The sequence below is a fragment of the Nuphar pumila genome, chromosome 10, assembly GCF_984573655.1.
Source record: "Nuphar pumila chromosome 10, dmNupPumi1.hap1.1, whole genome shotgun sequence".
Taxonomy (NCBI): Eukaryota; Viridiplantae; Streptophyta; class Magnoliopsida; order Nymphaeales; family Nymphaeaceae; genus Nuphar; species Nuphar pumila.
In genome coordinates, this window is record NC_143258.1 from 13,844,379 (window position 1) to 13,864,556 (window position 20,178).

The following is a 20,178-nucleotide window of genomic DNA, read 5'->3' on the forward strand; positions in this document are numbered from 1 at the left end:
ATATCATTTCCTATCACCTCCATCCATGTCTTCCTACGCCTACCCCGACCTCTTTTAACTAATATATTTTCCCATTTCCCAATCCTTCTAACTGGAGCATCATTAGGTCTTCGTCGAATATGTCCAAACCACCGTAAACGATTCTCTCTCATCTTATTTTCAATGGGTGCAACGCCTACCTTCTTACGTATCTCCTCGTTCCGAATCTTATCTTTTATTGTATTTCCACACATCCATCTCAACATACGCATCTCAGCTACACTCATTTTTTGAATATGATGTCTCTTGGCAGCCCAACATTCCGTACCATATAGTAAAGCGGGCCTAATAGTCATCCTATAAAACTTTCCCTTCAACCGCAATGGCATTCTACGATCGCACAACACTCCAGTTGCACTTTTCCATTTCATCCACCCAACCTTTATCCTATGATTTACATCTCCATCAATTTCTCTATACTTTTGAATGATAGATCCCAAATATTTGAAACAATCATCCACCGATATCTCATGCTCACCAAGTTTCACTACACTCCCATCATTACTTCGTTGTTTACTAAACCGACATTCCATATATTCTGTCTTACTCTTACTCAACTTAAAACCTCTTGCTTCCAATGTCAGTCTCCATAATTCTAACTTAGCATTAACCACAGCTCTAGACTCATCAATCAAAACAATATCATCAACAAACAACATACACCACGGCACATTTTCTTGAATTGATCTCGTAAGCTCATCCATCACTATAGCAAATAGGAAAGGGCTTAAAGCAGATCCTTGATGTAACCCAACCGTTATAGGAAAATTGGTTGTCACCCCTCCACAAGTGCGGACATTGGTTACTACTCCTTCATACATATCTTTAATTATACTAATGTACTTGAGAGAAACACCTTTCTTCATCATTGTCCACCAGAGAACGTCCCTAGGTACTCTATCGTAAGCCTTCTCCAAATCAATAAAAACCATATGCAAATCTTTGTTCCTCTCTCTATTTCTCTCAATAAGTTGTCTAAGAAGATGTATAGCTTCCATAGTAGATCTTCCAGGCATAAAACCAAATTGATTCTCCGATATCATGACAACCTTCCTCAACGTAGACTCAATCACCCTCTCCCAAAGTTTCATAGTATGACTCATGAGTTTTATACCACGATAGTTTGTGCAATCTTGTATATCACCCTTATTCTTATATAGAGGCACCAAAGTACTCTTCCTCCACTCATTAGGCATCTTATTTGTCCGCCAAATCTTGTTAAAAAGATTTGTCAACCATTCTAAACCTTTCTCTCCCAAGCATTTCCAAGCCTCGATAGGTATACCATCTGGGCCAATTGCCCTTCTTGATTTCATTTTCTTCAAAGCCTCTGCAATTTCTTTTTTTTGAATCTTGCGCATGAAGTCACGATTCATCTCATGAAAAGGAATGGAAAAGTCTCCAAGATCCTGAGCATGACTTTCATTAAATAGCTTATCAAAATAATCTTTCCATCTCTCCTTAATCTACTCATCTTTGACTAAAACCCTTTGCGTTTCATCTTTGATACATCTAACCATACTCAGATCCCTCAATTTCCTATCTCTCATTTTTGCAATCCTATAAATATCCTTCTCACCCTCTTTGGTATCCAACTTGTCATAAACCTCCTTATATACCTTATCCCTCGCGTTCCGAACTACTTTTTTAGCTTCCTTCTTTGCTATCATATACTTCTCCAAATTCTCATTATCACGACTTTTACTTAGATTTCTATAACACTCTCTTTTAACCTTAATAGCTAATTTGACATCCTCGTTCCACCACGATGTATCCTTACCTAGCGGTGCACCGCCTTTAGACTCACCCAATACCTCCTTAGCCACCTTTCTCATGCCACCCGCTATCTTATTCCACGTAGATTCTGAATCCTCCTCGAGACACCAATCAACTTCCTTAACTACCCGCTCTACAAACATTCCTTGTTTAGCTCCTTTCAGTGCCCACCACTTAATTCTAGGATCTATCCTATGTCTATCCCTTTTGCGGCATTGTCTAATTCTAAGATCTAAAATTAAGACTCTATGTTGTGTAGCTACACTTTCTCCCGGTATAACCTTACAATCGATGCAACAACCCCTATCTCTCTTTCTAAGTAGGAAAAAATCTATCTGACTCATATTAACCCCACTTTTAAATGTTACTAGGTGAGACTCCCTCTTCCTAAACCAAGTGTTTGCTAAGATCATATCATAGGACAAACCAAAATCTAAAATCCTTTCTCCACTATCGTTTATTTCTCCTATACCATAGCCTCCATGGATACTCTCAAATCCATCCGTACTAATGCCTACATGCCCATAAAGGTCACCGTCGATGAAAAGCCTTTCTCCATAAGATATCCCTTGTACTACTCCATCTAAATCTTCCCAAAATTGATGCTTAGTAGAATCATCTAAACCTACTTGAGGTGCATAAACACTAATAATATTAATAATATTCATACCTAATACTAATTTAATAAGTAAAATCCTATCACCCTTCCTACGGACCTCAACTACATTATCTATAAACTCATGACTCATAACAATCCCTACTCCATTCCTATTCCTATTCCTGTAAACCAAATCTTATATCCCCAAGGTTCTATCACTTTTGCTTTCTCACCTACCCATTTGGGCTCTTGTAGACATAAAATATCAATTTTTCTCCTACACGTAACATCTACTAACTCTACCAACTTACCAGTTAAAGACCCTATGTTCCAAGTGGCTAACCTAATTTTATGGTGATAAAAAGTTTTATTTTCAACCTTTAAAATCAAGTCGAGTGAAATTCGGGTTAAATTCAAGTAAACTCTGGAGGCGAAATTCGAATTATATACCGTTAGATGCGCCTCGAAATTTTGAATTTAACGATATGTTACTTTTCCGAATTTAGGCTACGGTTGGCCAGAAAATCACATTTTTTCAAAAAAGGTCTGTCTCAATGGGACTGGGTCTGGACTGGATCAGACCAGATCCGATCCATACGATCCAAATTAATATGGATCTGGACTCAGTCCAAGGCTCATATTAATTAGGATCCAATCCAGCTCAGAAACCATATGAATTTTGGATATGGATTTGGATCTTGGATTTAGATCCAACGAATTAAAACTTTAAATTCAATATACAGGGCTAAATTAAAGGATTCTTAAAGTTAAAAAGGCTCTCAGAGGGATAAGGCACCCTCTGGAAGTTTTTGGATATTTAATTATTAATAAATAATTATATTAATATTAATTAATATTTAATTCTGAATTTCAGAAGTTGTTAAATGGTAGGGACTTTAGAAGAGTCCATAATAGTCATGAGAAAGGCATAAGAATAATGGAACTCTAATAGAGCTGGAAAGAAAGAAAAGTCAACAAAGAGAGTTTTAAGAAATTAGAAAAGAGGAGTTGGAGATGGACTCCCATATGGGAAGTCCAATTTCCAGTCCTCTTTAGAAGGAGCTGGAAAGGGGGGGCATCACCCCAGATGCCCTCTATATAAGCACAAAAAGAAGAAAGAAAGAAAAAGAGAGAAAGAAAGAGGAAAAGAGAGAGAGAGAGAGAGAAAGGAAGGAGAAGTTTTTCGGCCTTTCGACGTTTTCTGGTCTCCTTTTCGAACTTCAAAACAAGGTATGAGTTCTTCTTTTCTTTTAAATGAGAAAAAAGAGCATAGATCGGTTTCTATGCAACTTTTGAGTGGAAATACGAAAGAAAGGAGAAATCTGATTTTTTTTTTGTATATATATATATATATACATGTTAAAGATTTCCCATTTCTGGGAATAAAAGCTGGATATATATATATACACATATATAGAGACATATATATACTTGCATAGTTCAGATTTGTCGATCTGGACAGATCTGCCTACTTTTATAAGAAGACAGATTTGGACAGATCTGCCACATATAGTGTGGACAAATCTAGACAGATCTGTCACAGGTATCTTTCATCTACTTTATCACTATCTTTAGTAAAACTATCACTAAGTTCTAAACTTTCATCATTAGGATGACCATTACTAACTATAACTTCATCATTCAAGGACTTATCACAGCTAGAATCATCTTTTCTAGGAGAGAGATCAAATAAAAAGGTATAATCTACTTCCTTTTTCTATTATCTTTATAAAGACCATTATCATTTTCTAAGAAGATCACATCTTTAGAAACATAAAGTTTGCTATTTTTAAAATCAAAGCATCTCTAGTCTTTTTGGCTTTTCCCATAACCAATGAAAACGCATTCAATGGCCTTTTAGAGATAACTTATCTCTTTTATGTAAAAGAACAAAACATTTACAATAAAAAACAAGCAAATGCTTAAAATCAGGTGTTCTTTGAAATAGTTTTTCATATAGAAGAAAATTTTGCAAATATGATGAGGGCATTCTATTTATCAAATAGGTTGATGTTAGAAAGGCCTCGAATCAAAAACTCTTTGGAATATCTTTAAAAATAAGGTTCTAGTGGTTTCCATAATATGCCTATGTTTTCTTTCAGCTTATCCCATTTTGTTTAGGATATCTAGGACATGATTTTTTTATGACAAATTCCATTTTGTTTTAAATAATTTTGAAATTCATTGAACAAGAATTCCCCACCCGAGTCGGATCTAAGTATGAAAATACTACTTTGAAATTGATTTTTCATAATCATATGAAATTCTTTAAAAAAAAAAGAACCTCAAATTTGAAATTGAGGAAGTAGACCCAAACATATCTAGTGAAATCATCAATAAATGTAAACATAATATGAGTAGCCCCCCTTGGGTATGACCGGAGAAGGTCCATATCCATCTGAATGCACTAACTCAAAAGTTGTCACATGGGTGCGGGTATGGGTAGGGGTGCGACACGGGTGCGGAGCAATTTCAAAAATTTTGGACACGAGGACACGGCTATATATATATATATATATATATATATATATGTATATATATTTTTAAATATATATATATATGTATATATATATATTAAAAATATATAAAAAGATCAATTTTTTTTAGTTTTTATACGTCTTTTGCCCTAAAAAATGGATAAAAATAGACTTGATCAAAGTTGACCGAGTCCAAAATGTGGACGGACCCGACCCTGATGCGTTGACCGAGTCCGCCCCGTGTCCACAGCCGCACCCGTGTCGGGGCGTGTCGATGCGGGTGCGTCGGCCTCCTAGCCGAGTCCGTGTGACATAGCTCAAAAGGTTTTTTAGAAACAAATGTTCTATTTGAAAATGGAATAGATTTCATCTTTCTAAAAATACAAACTTTGCAAATAAAATCTTTTTCATTACAATTTTTTTCCCAAAAGGGAAGAGATACATATTTGAATAGCTTGGGCGTCCAAGTCTTTTATGTCAAGTTTAAATATCTTTATCTTAGACATAATTAGAAAAAGATTTTAAAAGAAGCTTTAAAAAGCAGAAAATAATTGTACTGTAAGGCAAATATGATGTGTTTCCCAAAATGCCCCACAATTTCCGCTATTCACCCAATGTCCAAAATCATAACTATCTGGTTTTAAAAAGACCTTTTTAACCTTCGCACATGTAATTTTCTAAATATATGTGAATTTTCTATTAAATGTGATTGTTTTTTGCAAAATAGTCTCTATTCTCATATTTGTATCTCTCTCATCTGACGTTGAAAACTTGTGTTTTTATAATCGTTGAAAAGCTTAGACATAGACCTGTAACTTTTCTGTTTTGAGTCACAACTGAAAACCCCTCTAGGTTTCACGTTTTTGCATTCCAAAACCGGAATAGAAGCATGCTCTGCAGACTAAAACAGGCACGATTGTCTTTTTTTTCTGTTCTATGTTATTTTCTAGCTACATGCGCTAAAAATCGAGAAAAATAGAAAAAAAGATAGAGATATATAAGGAAGTTAGCTTTGTAACATCACCAAGATCACCTTGATCTAATGAGTAGTTGGGGAGAAACATTCTTTAGAAGATAGATTGTTCAGTTGTTCCAGTCTATGGAGCATGCTTCTATTCTGGTTTTGTAGCTAAAAAATGAGAACCCTAGAGGGATTTTCGGCTCAGACTCAAAATAGGAAAGTTATAGACCTATGTCTCATCTTTCCAACGATTGTAAAAGCGCAGGTTTTCGACGTAGGAGTAGAGAGACAGACCTGAGAACTGAGAATGTTTGGCAAAAAATATATATGTGATTTTCGCATCTATTTTTGTGATTTCCTCTTAAATATATGCGGAGTTCCTCCAATATATGTGATTTCCTCCTAAATATATGTGATTTCATCCTATATATGCAATTTTACTCCTAAGCATGCAATTTTCTCCTAAATATATGTGATTTTTCTTCTATATATGCAATTTTCTTCCTAAATATATGTGATTTTTCAACTTTATAAGATTTTCTCCCAAATAGACGATTTTCGCATATATTTTCTGCGATTTCCTCTTTATATATACGCGGAGTTCCTCCTATATATGCAATTTTCTTCGTAAAAATACGATTTTCGCATATATTTTTTGTGATTTCCTCTTAAATATATGTGGAGTTTACCTATATATGCAATTTTTCTCCTACATATATGATTTCCTCCTAAATATATACAAAGTTCCTTATATATATGTGATTTTTCGCTTATGAAAATCATATATATTTAGAAGAAAATAATATATTTGAGAGAAAATCACATATAAATGAGAAAAATCACATATATTTAGGAGGAAAATCGCATATATAGGAGAAAAATAACATATATTTAGGAGAAAATTGGATGTTTAGGATAAAAATCTCATATATAGGAGGAAATCACATATATTTATGAGGAAAATCGCATATTTGGGAGAAAATCGCACATAAAGGAGAAAAATTGCATATATTTAAGAGGAAAAATCACATATATTTAGGAGAAAAATCACATATTTAAAAGAAAAATCACATATATTGGAGAAAAAGTGCATACATTTAGAAGGAAATCACATGTTTAGGAGAAAAATCACATATATAGGAGGAAATCAAATATGTTAAGAAAGAAATCGCATATATAGGAGGAACTCCACATATATTTAAAAGGAAATTACAAAAAATATATGTAAAAATCACATATATATATATATTCTACAAAATAGTCTCGGTTCTCAGGTTTGTATCTCTCTGCTTCGATGTTAAAAACCTATTCGATAGGGGTATTATGGTCATTTCACATAGTACCTGATAAAGGTACTTATTTTTTTTCTCTCTTTTTATTTTTTATATTTATTTTATTTTTTATTTTTTCATTCTTTCTTTTATGCCACTTAAGGGGCCCCACCATTGAGTCGTTGGGGGTTCCCAACGACTCCATGGGAGCCCCCTTTTTGGCACACCTTTTGAGGCCATGTGGCCTCTCTTCCTCTCCTCTTCTTCTTGTATAAATAGGGGTGAACCCCTTTGTAATTGATATGCTTTGAGAGTTGTCTCTCTTTTTCTCAATAAAGAGGTTTTTATATTTTTGCCTTTCTGAAAGCTTGTGTATGTGTTGTCCCTTAGTGGACTTGGCTATTGTCTCTTTTGATTGTCCATTATAGGACATTACAAGTGCTTATAGCACTCCTTTTATTTCCGCATATTCCATTACATGGTATCAGAGCCATCCAATTCTTCCAAGGTGAAATCTTGTCTCTCTCTCCACTTCTTTTACATATTCTCTTATTGAAGCAATGGAGACCAAGATCGACCTATCATTTAAGCTCAATGAAAAAAATTACATGATGTCGGCATCCGCAATGGAAAATAATCTCAAAAGAAAGAAGCTTTGGGGTTATGTAATGGGGATCGTTCTGGAACCTCAACTTAAGCTCACAAAAATGGAAGGAGGTCAAGAAAAAGCTCTTGAGGGAGATGCTCGCCTCAAAGCAATAGAAGACCATCAACGTCAAGTGGAAGATTGGGAAAGCAACCATGCAAAAATCCTAACATGGTTTATGAATAATGTTGAACTTAAGGTATGTGCAAATATTGCAAAATTTCATCGAGCCAATGAAGCTTGGTTTTTTATGAAGGGTATGTACATCCAAAAAGATCTTGCAAGAGAAAGTTAGAACTACAAAATAAGAGGATATGAGCATTTAAGATTACTATAGTGCTATAAATCCTTTGTGGGATGAGTTGGCTCTTTTAGAGCCCAAATGGGTGGCTATGAAGGATGTTGAGCTTAGACAAAAACAAATTGAACAAGATAGATTGTTTCAATTTTTATTTGGGCTTCATCCCAAATTTGAACAAGTGAGATCCTCACTCCTTCATAGATCTAATCTTCCGCCTCTAGAGGATGTCATTGCCGAAATTACTCAAGAACAGACTCGACATGGCATGAGTAAAAGCATGGATGATGTTTTTGCCGTATCCAAAACTGGCAATCATGTTAAAACATACAAGCCACCTCATTTTGGAAAACAAGGGAATGGTAGAAGGAAGATGATTATATGTCATCATTGTTATGAGTCGGGACATATCAAACCCGCTTGCCCAAAATTAAATGTGACTTTCAAGCTTAAAGTGGCTTCCGTTGAGGAATTCCCCACTAAAGAAGATGAAGGCAAGAACGGGGATCTCAAAGACACTCTTGGTCAAATATCCATGGCTCTCCAACAAATCTTAAAGGCTATTTCCTCCACTTCCGATGCCGCCATTGCCTCTTCATCATCTCCCGGTACGTATTCTTGGATTTTAGATTCCAGAGCTTCTTTTCACATGACTCCTCATGAAAATGCTTTAACCAACGTATGCACCAATTCAAAAACATCTTGTGTCTCTACGACCGATGGAACTTTTCTCAAAATAAATGGCATTGGAACTCTAGATCCTAAAAATTTCCAAAACTTTTTTATTCCAAAAGTAAGAATAGTTCCTAAACTAAATCTCAACCTTTTTTCCGTTTCCCAAATTGCCGACCATGGATGTGAAATATCTTTCTCATCTCAAGGGTGCTTTGTACAGGATCTCCAGTCCGGGAAGTAGATTGGGCAAGGCCATAGAAAGGGAGATCTTTACTACATGGATCACTTGACACTTCTTACAAAATCTTTTTGTACTTATGTCCAAGATAAAAGTATTGAAAATTAGCATAAAAGACTTGGACATCCAAGTTATTCTAAAATGTATCTTTTTCCTTTGAAAACAAGTTTTGTAAAGAAAAAGATATCAATTGCAAAGATTGCATTTTTGAAAAAATGAAGTCGATTTCATTTCCTATAAGAACCATTATTTCAACTAGACCTTTTGAATTTGTGCATTCTGATGTGTGGGGACCATCTTCGGTTTTATCTAAAGGTGGTTATTCATATTATGTGACCTTTATTGATAATTATACTAGATATGTATGGATTTATTTTCTTAACTTTAAATCAAAAGTCTTTACCTTTTTTAAAGAATTTTGTGCAAAAAATTCAAAATCAATTTCAAAGTCACAAATCCATTCTTAGATCTGACTCCGTAGGAGAATACCTATCAAGTGAATTTCAAACATATCTAAAACAACATGGCATTTGTCATCAAAGATCATGTCCAAGAACTCCACAACAAAACGGTCTAGCGGAAAGAAAACATAGGCATATCTTAGAAACCACTAAGATCATTACTTATTTCTAAAAATATTCCTAAAAATTTTTGGGCCGAAGCCATGTTAACCTTCACTTAATTAATTGAATGTCGTCCTCAAAATTAAATAATATTTCTCCTTATGAAAAACTTTTAAATATCTCACCCGATTACAATCGTCTTCGTATTTTTTGATGTAAATGCTTTGTTCTTTTACATAAAAGAGATAAATTATCACCAAAGGCAATTGAATGTGTATTATTGGGATATGGTGAAAATCAAAAGGGCTATAGATGTTTTGATTATAAAAATAATAAGTTATATGTCTCAAAAGATGTGACATTTTTAGAAGATGAGAACGGATTTGAAATATTAGACAAACAAAATGAAATTGAATATATGTTTTTAAATGATCTTTTAGAACATACAAATGATGAATCTTTAAGTCATTCGAAAATATTAGAAAACACACATAATAGTAAAGACACATAATATTGAAATATCACCAACTAATGATGACAATCTACATGTTTACACACGGCGTGAGCAAGAGAAACCTATTAGTGCTTTATCAAAATTCTCGCGGCTTAATGAACCTCTAGAAGAAACTCCCCTTAGACGCTCCTCTAGAGAATCAATCCCACCTAATAGGTTTGTTTCATATGAATCTCTCTCACCAAATTATAGAGCCTGTCTAATAGCCTTACATTCATACTATGAGCCTTCTCATTATAATCAAGCAAAAAATATATCACATTGGATTAAAGCAACGAGGGTAGAACTAGATGCTTTAAAGAAGGCTAAAACTTGGGAATTAGTTCAACTTCCTCCAAACAAAAAAGTTATTGGATGTCGTTAAGTTTACAAAGTTAAGACAAAAAGTGATTCCTTAAAACGATATAAAGCAAGATTAGTAGCTAAGGGATACTCACAAGAATACGACATTGACTATGAGGAAACCTTTGCCTCTGTTGCTCGAATGACTAGTGTTTGAACCCTAATTGTTGTAGTATCATCTAAGAAATGACATATTTCAATTAGATGTTAAAAATGTCTTTCTTAATGGTCAATTAAATGAAGAAGTATATATGGACCCTCCATCGGAAATTACTCTTGAACAAGGTCAAACTCTTAAATTATTAAAAGCTTTATATGGTCTTAAACAAGCCCCTGAGGCTTGGTATGATAGATTTAGTGCTATCATGATCAAGTTGGGATTTTGTTCTTGTTATACTGACACTGCTGTCTTTGTTAAAAGTGCAGGTAATAGTATTGTTATTCTTTTACTTTATGTTGATGATATGATCATCACAGGCAATGATGAAAGTAGTATTATTGATATTAAAAATATGTTAAAAGATAACTTTGATATGTCTGATTTAGGATTTCTCAGATATTTTCTTGGTATTGAAGTTGCATACTCTCCTCGAGGGTATATTGTAACGACCCCAACTCATACCCTTTGAAAATACGGAATATTTTTTTTTAACAGTGCAGAAAACTTCCCAGAGGCCGGGGGGGCTCACAGTTCCAATCCCAACTGGATAGCCCAAACGCCACAAACGAACTTGCAACCATCATCCATAAGAACCAAAACAATTTCTTTATTTATGAATAAAAGTAAATTTTAGAGATAATGTTTTATTTGACTGAAAATAAAGCAGCAACTGAAAAAGCAAGAAAGATTGAAACAAAAGAAAGAGTCACTCTGTCCCTGCTGAAGCTGTCAAGCCCAAGTATGACTCTCATCCATTCCCAGTAGTCAGTCATACCTCACTGTTCACCATTTCCAGTGAAAAACCAACAAGTTGGGTGTCAGAACCGAAATTCTGAACACAACTACTTCTAAAGAAAGCACGTGAGACAAAGAACATGGATAAGATTTCATGTAATGATTTGAGTGAGTGCAGATATAACAATTTGCAGAATTTAAATAACCATACGTGCAACCAGTTGCATATGCTAAGCGGGAAGAAACAGTAACGCATGAGCGTATACAAGAACTAAGTAACAAGATCTTTCAATCATGATTTTTAAGAAGTAAATAACATACACCCACTATTCTATCATGATTTATAGAACAATTCAATTATGCATGATCTAGTGCATAGCAGAAAAATACATGATTATGTACAATGCATGATTCATTTTGTTATCTTTCATTTAAGTTTTCATTTTCCATATGCATGCCCTATTAAATGCACAGGACTTTAAGTTCCTCTTTTTAATTTTCATCGCCCGCGGATACACCAAACGGGTAAAATCCCCGAGGTCAAGTAGGTTCCCAAGATAACTTAGCACACAATTTGCATTTTATTACTGGGTTCCAACTTAGCCCTCGACCGAATCACCTTCGGAACATTAGACCTCCACATCTAATGTCGGGGATACAAGTGTCACCTCACGCCCACAAGTGTCACTTCCTTGGTACCAAACAAACTCACAGCTGTGACCAGGATCGCGAAATCGCGTCCTTGAGTTAAAGAACGTACATATATAACTTATATGTATACGTATATAATCGTCCTCTTCGGTTATCTTTTCTTTATTTTAGTTTTGTTCATTCAAGGTCCTTTTACGCAACTTTCCCCTACCTTGGGGGGTTGCGAGTTCCCGAACGCCTGCGGGCGTAAGTGCGAACGGTCTCGGGCCACGGGACACGAGTGTGCTCCGTCGTGCAACCTACAAGTGTAAAAAGGTTAGTGTGAAAGCCAAAGTCAGAAAACGGGTCCGGCAGCACCTGCAATGGTACCGAACCACCCAGACAGGAGCTCCCTACGAGAAGACAGTGGAGGGAGCACGACGAGGGGGACAAGAGAAGCAAAGGCTCCTGTCAACAAGAAAAGAGAGAGACAGGAGGAACGGAGCCCCCTGTCAACACAACAGATGGCAAGGGAAGTCCCCTACACTGCCAGCAATCAAAAGGGGACAGGAGGAACGGAGCCCCCTGTCGAACAACAGGTGGCAGGGGGCTCCGCCCCCCTGCCGGCCAGGGAAGAGGAAACAGGGGGAGCGGAGTCCCCCTATCGACACAGCGAGTGGCAGGGGGAGCGGAGCCCCCTGCCGACATGGTGAAACGAGAAACGATGGGGCGGGGGGGGTTACTTCGGGGCTACCGACGTCAACTCTGGTGTCACCGGCACACGTAGAGGAACAAGGGGGGTGGCGTCGGAGATGTCGGCCGAGGTCGTCGAAGCGGAAGGCGGAGGCGATGGGTCACTGGCGCCCACGCAGCAAAGGAAGAAGGTGGCCGACGGCTTCGGTTGTCGCCGCTCGCTCAGAGGGTGAGATGGTCGACGGCTTCGGTCGTCGGCAATGGTGGTCACGGGGGACGAGAGGCGACGGGAGGAGGAGAGAGAACGGGTGAGGGCTTTTGCCCCTCGCCCGAGGTGTCTGTGCCTTTTCAAAAGACAGGCTTCTCGAATATTCGAGAAGCTGGGTCCGGGCTGGGCTCGGATCTGACACCGCAGACCGACCGAGGCACGTGTCCGACACGTGCCTAGCATGTGTCTGACACGTGTCTGACTCGATATATTTTTTTAAGTGTACTTTACATCCTTCTCTCCTTAAAAGAATTTCACCCGCGAAATTTTATTGAAATCGAAGTTAAGAATACAATTCAGGGTATTTCTCCCTGATATCAGCCTCGGGTTCCCAAGTACATTCGTCAATGCCATGGTGTTGCCATCGAACCCTAACAAAAGGTATCGTCCTTGATCTCGTCACTCGCTCACGACGATCAACAATCTATATTGGCTTTTCTTCGAATGTCAAGTCATCGCGAATATCAATGTCGTCAAAACATGTTTTGAAACAATGAGTGCGTTGCATGTTCACTGAAATTTTGCAAAGATGCATAAATCACTTTTGAGATGTGTTGGTGGTCAGATGTGAACTATTGTGGGTCGTGTAGGCCAGGAGCATGTATTGCTCCAACTGTTAATTTTATTTATGCATTACAAAATTTATTTCTGAAAATGTTATAGCTTTCCAAAATTAATTGCACTGTTAAATTGTGTGGACCAGAGCCCAAAATTGGTTTTGCATGTTGATTTGCAAAATGGTTCTTACGTAAAGAACTTGAAATTATTTAAAAAAGTAAAAGAAACCAAACAATGTAATTATTTTTTCTTGATGTCCCTTCCAAAGTGTGGGAATCTTCGATGATGGTCTTGGGGGACCGTGAGGATACTAAAACTCCGTATGTGATTATGCCCTTGAACCCGATATGGTGGTTCATCTACCGGCCACGGTTTTAGGAAGATTTAGCCACTTTGCTTGAAGGTGGTAGTGTTGACTCAACTGTAGTTATTGGTATACCAAGAAAGTAGCGTCAGTGGATGTTGATTTCCTTGATGTCTCGGTATTAGATGTTGATTTCTAATATTTTAATGGATGGTATTGATTCTTGATGTCGGTTGACGGATAAATGTGGAACCCAGTAATAAAATACCAATTGTGTGTTAAGTTACAACCAGAGTTACCGGAAGCGCCTAGGCAAAAGGGGAAGCGCGCTTCGGAAGCGCGAAACGTCGTGCTTCCGAAGCGTGAGGGGAAGCGTCCCCCTTTTTTGGGAAGCGCGCTTCCCTTTTATGGGAAGCACGTCCCCCTTTTATGGGAAACGCGCTTCCCATAAATGGGAAGCGCGCTTCGCCCTCGCTTCCCCATTTTTTTCATTTTTTTTCGCTTCCCCTCGCTTCCGGTTCGCTTCCTAGGTCGCTTCCGGTTCGCTTCCTAGGTCGTTTCCGAGACGGTTCGGAATTTTCTTCTAAGTGGTCCCACGCTTCCCCGCTTCCTAAATTTTTGAAAGTGCCTCGCTTCCCGCTCCCGCTTCCCGTATCGCTTCCCGCTCCCGCTTCCTCGACTGGTAACTCTGGTTACAATTAGGAGCCTAACTTGGACTTCAAAAAATTTTGCCTGTTTTGAGTATCCGTGGGTTTAAGGAAAAGTGAAAATTAAACTTGTGTGCATCTAATAGGGACATGCATGCAAAAGCAACTCTGATAAATAACTTAATAAGTTATTCATGCATATGCATTGAATCATGCATCTTTATTGTTTAGCATTAGTTCATGCATTTATGCATATTTAGCTTTGCATGATATTTGATTATGCATGATCAGCGTCATAAAAACGCGCCTTGAGGCACAAAAGGCACGCCTTGCCTTGAGGCACAACCTTTTGTGCCTCAAGGCGCAAGCATGAGGCGTGAGGCACAAAATATATTTTTTTTTTGGATTTCTGAGACATAATCAACAAGAATACGCAATTACTTAAATCTATACAAAGAAGCTACTGCATAGAAAGAAAACAAAGCCTGCAGGAACTGAATGCCCTATTTTGTTTGTGGGTATACTCTCGCTCCCAGTTATAGCATTCCTTTTTGCACTATATCTTGTCTCAAGTGGAGATGACTTCCTGTCATGCCTCAAGAGGATTCCAAACAAAATTCTTTTTTGGACTTAAGAGATTAGTTGCCATGTGATCACAAATATCTAGGTCTAGCACAATTATTAATTAACATTGTGAAGTGGATAAAATCAAACAATAAAATAAGAGTCAGAACTGAAATCAGAAAGATACAAACCATCATAGAGACATGCACCTCAATGGCCTCTAGTCTGAACTAACATATAAATCAGAAAGACATAAACCATCAAAGAAACAAGCCTATGCTTGAGAAAATGATACATCATGGATATGGAAAAGATATTTCAAGAGTCCATGTGAAATATCTTTTTTTTAGAATAATCTCATATATTTTAACTTTTGTAGGTTAATCTCATATTTTCCAGTTATTTCAGTTATGTAATTAGTTTCTTAGTATATTTTAACTTTTATTGGTTAATCTCATATATTTTTCAGTTATGTAATCAGTTTTTTAGTTACTTTTATATGTTAATCTTATATTTTTTAGTACTTATTTGAGATTTTCTATTTCTTATTGGTTGTTATTTCATCAATAAAGCATTTCTTTATTTATTTGTATTTTTAGATATTTTTTATAATTTTTTTGAAGTTTTCAAAAAAAAATTGAGGCTTACGCTTTTCGCATCGCCTCGGTTTTTGGGTGAGCGCCTCACTACGCCTCAATGCTTTTCACAACACTGTGCATGATATTTTGTTTAAGTGCTTGAATGGTAAGTTGATTGTGGCAAGTTATTAATTGTGATATTCCTCTGAAATTTATGCATGATTTGGTTTATGTTATTTCCTTTACTGTTCGGATTTTTAGAGGAATTCATACAAAGGACTGCAGTTCTTACCCGTTTTTTTTAAACTACTTTACAATCACGGATGCTCAGTGATGTCCTGACTAGCGGGCTGGAAACTGCGAGCCTTGTGACTGGTTTCTAGGTTCTGACAGGGTGGCTCAACTGAGATAGACGATTTTTGTTGCCCTAGACTATTAGACATTTTTATTGAATTAATAAAGTTTGAAAAATTCTTCATTTGATTCAATGCATAGTTTGGTTTGTGGTTTGGTATATTAAATTTGTGAGGCCCCAGATCCTTGTGTGAGTTAAAAAAAATCACTATTTTTGCTAGGGTCAGTTGGGGTCGTTACAAACAAGTTCCACAAGCACAGTTTGAGAAGTTTAATTCAGCTATCAAATTTATGGGTTTTGAGCAATGTCATCATTATCCAGTTTGTATCATCATCAGATCAGTGGAAGTGTATACTTCTCTTATATGTGGATGATATGATTGCCACAAGTAATGATGTACACAAGATTGAAGACACTAAGAAATTGGTTAAGGTGTTTGAGATTGACTTGGGAAACTTGAAGTATTTCCTTGGACTTGAGGTAGCACACTAAAATGAAGAATTTACTTGTCTCAGCAAAAATATACCATTGAGTTGGTTTCAAAGGCCAGATTAGTCAATGGTATAAAGAGAGTTGCCTGGCCTATTGAACCAAAAATGAAGCTAAGAACATCTGATGGTGAAGAATTAGAGGATCTAGTTGTGCACACACAATTAGTTGGGAGCCTGATTTACTTAACCATAACTAGAACAAATATCTCTTGTGCAATTCATGTAGTGAGCCAGTTCATGAATTCACCAAGGTATCTACATCTTGCTACAGTGCTTAGAATCATTAGATATGTTAGAGATATGATGCATAATGATATGTTCTTCTCATCCTCCACTTTCGATTAACTCAGAGCATATTGTGATGAAGATTTTAGGACTACTCGTGATAGACTATTCACTACACAGGTTTCTATGTTTCCCTTGAGATAGCAAGAAACAACAAAGAGTAGCTTATCCACAGCTGAGGCAAAGTAAAGAGTTATGGCTCAAGTTATTGCTAAGATCATATGGATTAGATGATTGTTGGGAGAGTTTGGCATCTCTATATATGGAAGAACCTCTTTGTATTGTAGCACGAGTGTCATTAACATTGTTTAGAATCTAAAATTTCATAAAAGAACAAAACATATTGAGAAAGATTATCACTTTACTAGGAAGTCTTGTAAAAATGAACTCCTTTCACTTGAACATGTGAGCTATAAAGAACAAGTTGCACATGCTTTCACCAAAAGTGTTGCTCATTACTCTCCAAACTTGGAATGATTCCTCTAGCATTCTCAAGTTTGAGGAGTGATAAGAAATGTAATTGATTGTATTATATGTATTCATCCATGCACTTTCTTGTATTCATAAGGGCATTTATGTATTTTAGCTTAGTAATGTAGTGGTCGAGGTAAGAAGTCCAAATTTGTCCAGACTGCATTTGCTTGTTAGAGAGGGGAGAACGACCCACATTTTGTTGTAACATCTCATTCTTGTGAAGTAGTGAAGTTTCTTCTCCATTGTGCCTCATCTCTCTCTTTTCTCCGTTGCTGAATAGAACACAATAGTGTTTAACATGTAGGAGTGAGTTTCACATCTGAATCACGAGTCTGCTGGTGTCAGGCAAGACATGCCTACTGTTTGGCATGTTGTGAAGACAAAAAAAACAGCGGATGGTTAACAGATGTCAAGGACTCATATTCAACAAGCAGATGGCTGGTGATTCTCATTCACAGGCAACAAGGTTACATTTATGAGACAAAAATCAAAAATAAAAATGGCACAAACAGAACCTAAAAGACCTATTATGTACTGCTGGCACTCATTTTTTTCAACGTAAACATCTATCTTCTGCTGCTGCTACAAGAATAGATCAAAATCTTGCATCATATGATGTCATGCCTTCCTTTATAACCAAGTAATGACCAGCAAGAAGTTTGATTCATAAGGCAGGATTGAAAAAGCAATTAGAAATTCTGGGAAAAGAGGACATGGAAATGAAATGCATTGCACAGAACCCAAAATAACAGAAATTGAGATAAAATACACCCGCTTTTCAAATAATGTTAGATGAATGAGCTCAAACTAGGTGACTAATGAATTCCATACATAATTCCGAAATAAAAAATGGCAAACTGAAATTTAAAAGAGATTGCTTTATCAAGCTACACATTCTATTGTTTTTTGTCAAGATAAATCATTTGAAACAAATGACAATAAATAAAGCATGGATCATAAGATTAAATCAACATAAGATAATAATGAATCATTAAAAAACACCTTACCTTTAGCATACAAAGTAATGCAACTCGTAATTTATCAAGTGGAAGATCAACCAGCTTGGGAAATATTGGTAAGACCTGGTGATCCAACAAGTGATCAAACGTACTCAACTGACCAATAAAAATTGATGCTGAAAGGAAAAATTGAAAATAACACCCTTTTTACATGGGAAGCCATGGTTGCAAATATTCTGAATATGACCATTAACAAGTATTAACTGTTTAGTAGATTTCCAACAAATCTCCAAACATTTTCAACAAGACAAGATTCTGATTTAGTAACAAGATTGGGAAGAAAGTCACCATATGTTACTACAAAGCAAGCAAGCAAGAAAGAATCCATGTAGCCACCAGCTCAGGCAGGAATAGGAGTGTGAGAAGCTTTCTTAGAATTTCACGGATGATATGTTTTATTCATACATATGATTGTGATTTGTATATTTGTTGTGTAGTATGTTTTAAATATCCTAGCCTTTTATGTTTCTCCATGAAAAGGGGAAAAGAAAAAGATCTTAGCCATGTTTGTTTTATAGTCTAGTGTATGTATGAGGTAACTGATTGTTGCTTTCTTCACATTGCATATTAGTTTTATTTTTCTAAAAGGAAAATTTACCACATGGATAGTCTTATTTTTTTCTAAAAGGATACCTTACCAAGTGGATACTCTGATTTCTTTTCACCTATGTTGTATGTGTACATGCCCAGGCCACTTGTACCTACGTCGACACATATCGACACTTATATGGCTACTCGGTGCATACCTGGTATATTGTGGGTCTGGGTTGGGTGAATCTCGACTTGGACACCATACCAGACCCACCTTTTAACTGTCCCCCAAACCCTCACTTCGACAACAGAGAGAGAGAGAGAGGTATCTCCTCCTCTTCTCCTTCTTCCTCCTCCCCTCTTCATCTTCTTTGTCCAAGTGAGAGAGACGGAGAGAGGTGGAGAGGCAATGGGTTTTGTCCCTCCTCTTGTTTTACAGTAACCCCCACCTCCCATATTATACTTTGTTTGAAAAAATGTCATTTCTGCCACCCCCATTTGTTTTTCAAAATAATTGGTCCACCCTTTTCCTTTAATAAGAACTTCAGTTTAATATGTTGATAACATAGAAAATGGGTTTTCTGGGTGAGTAAACTCATAAGATTTGGACTAAGAATCATAAATATTTGAGCAAGGAGTTTGTGGTACTATCACATATCATCAGTGAACTACTAAAATCTAAAAAAATATTTCCATCCATACAGCGCCTTTTCATAAAAGCTCATGTGGAACAGCACTATTATACAGATCATGCTAGTCAACAATATTGGCCAATGGGTTAAACTTATGGCTCTGGAACAGGTTATGATTGCTATCAACCGCTCAAATAAACTAACTATATCATAATAAGTTGAGAAGACCTCATCCTTTTGCATAGATGACAGTATTGGAATGAGAATGGAAACATCCTGCAAAAAGTAAAGTTACATTAGACACCAAAAACAAGAGAGTCAACCGGGTATGTATTCTTTTTGCAACTATGAACACATATCCCTTTTACCTTCAGCTTTGAGTCATACAACCGCTTGACAGCATTTATCAGATCTGATGAAGGGATTGCTCCATCAGTCAATGTATGCAAAACCTGTTCCAATGCAAAGGGGTGGAAAAATAACATAAAATTTACCAGAGAAACAACTCAAAGATGATTAGAATAAAAACTCTGTGCAAGCAGAATTAAGAAATAGATTGCACCATGAGTAAACAAACCTTCATGAGTAGGCTTTCACTTCCACCAGGGAGGTCGGAAATAATGGAGAGCAACTCTGCAGAAGAACCTATAGTACGCACTAAGAGTCGAATCTGGTCATTAATTGCCTGCATTCCATTCTGGGCAGTATGAGCAATCTCGAATTAAGGAAAAACTAATGCTGTTTGTAGGAGCTACACATGCACTATACAAAGATTTCAAATTAAACCTGTTTAGCAGCCTCTGTTGCACTTCTATACACTGTGAAGACCTGCCAGAGCAGAGAGTGCTTCTGTACA

General features: G+C 36.6%; 1 protein-coding gene across 3 annotated transcripts in view; it reads right to left on the minus strand.

Annotated features, from left to right (window-relative positions):
- Positions 1-20,178, minus strand: part of ESP4 (HEAT repeat-containing protein) — a 249,664-nt gene that overhangs the window by 51,162 nt on the left and 178,324 nt on the right. For 2 of the 3 annotated variants that reach the window (XM_090018877.1, XM_090018876.1), the window contains 5 exons: positions 20,109-20,171; positions 19,900-20,007; positions 19,691-19,774; positions 19,551-19,598; positions 18,148-18,222 (listed from right to left, as the gene is read on the minus strand). In XM_090018877.1, the coding sequence (XP_089875003.1) occupies positions 18,148-18,222; positions 19,551-19,598; positions 19,691-19,774; positions 19,900-20,007; positions 20,109-20,171 (378 nt within the window). The remainder of the gene's footprint in view (positions 1-18,147; positions 18,223-19,550; positions 19,599-19,690; positions 19,775-19,899; positions 20,008-20,108; positions 20,172-20,178) is intronic. The other variant, XM_090018878.1, reaches the window with a different exon arrangement.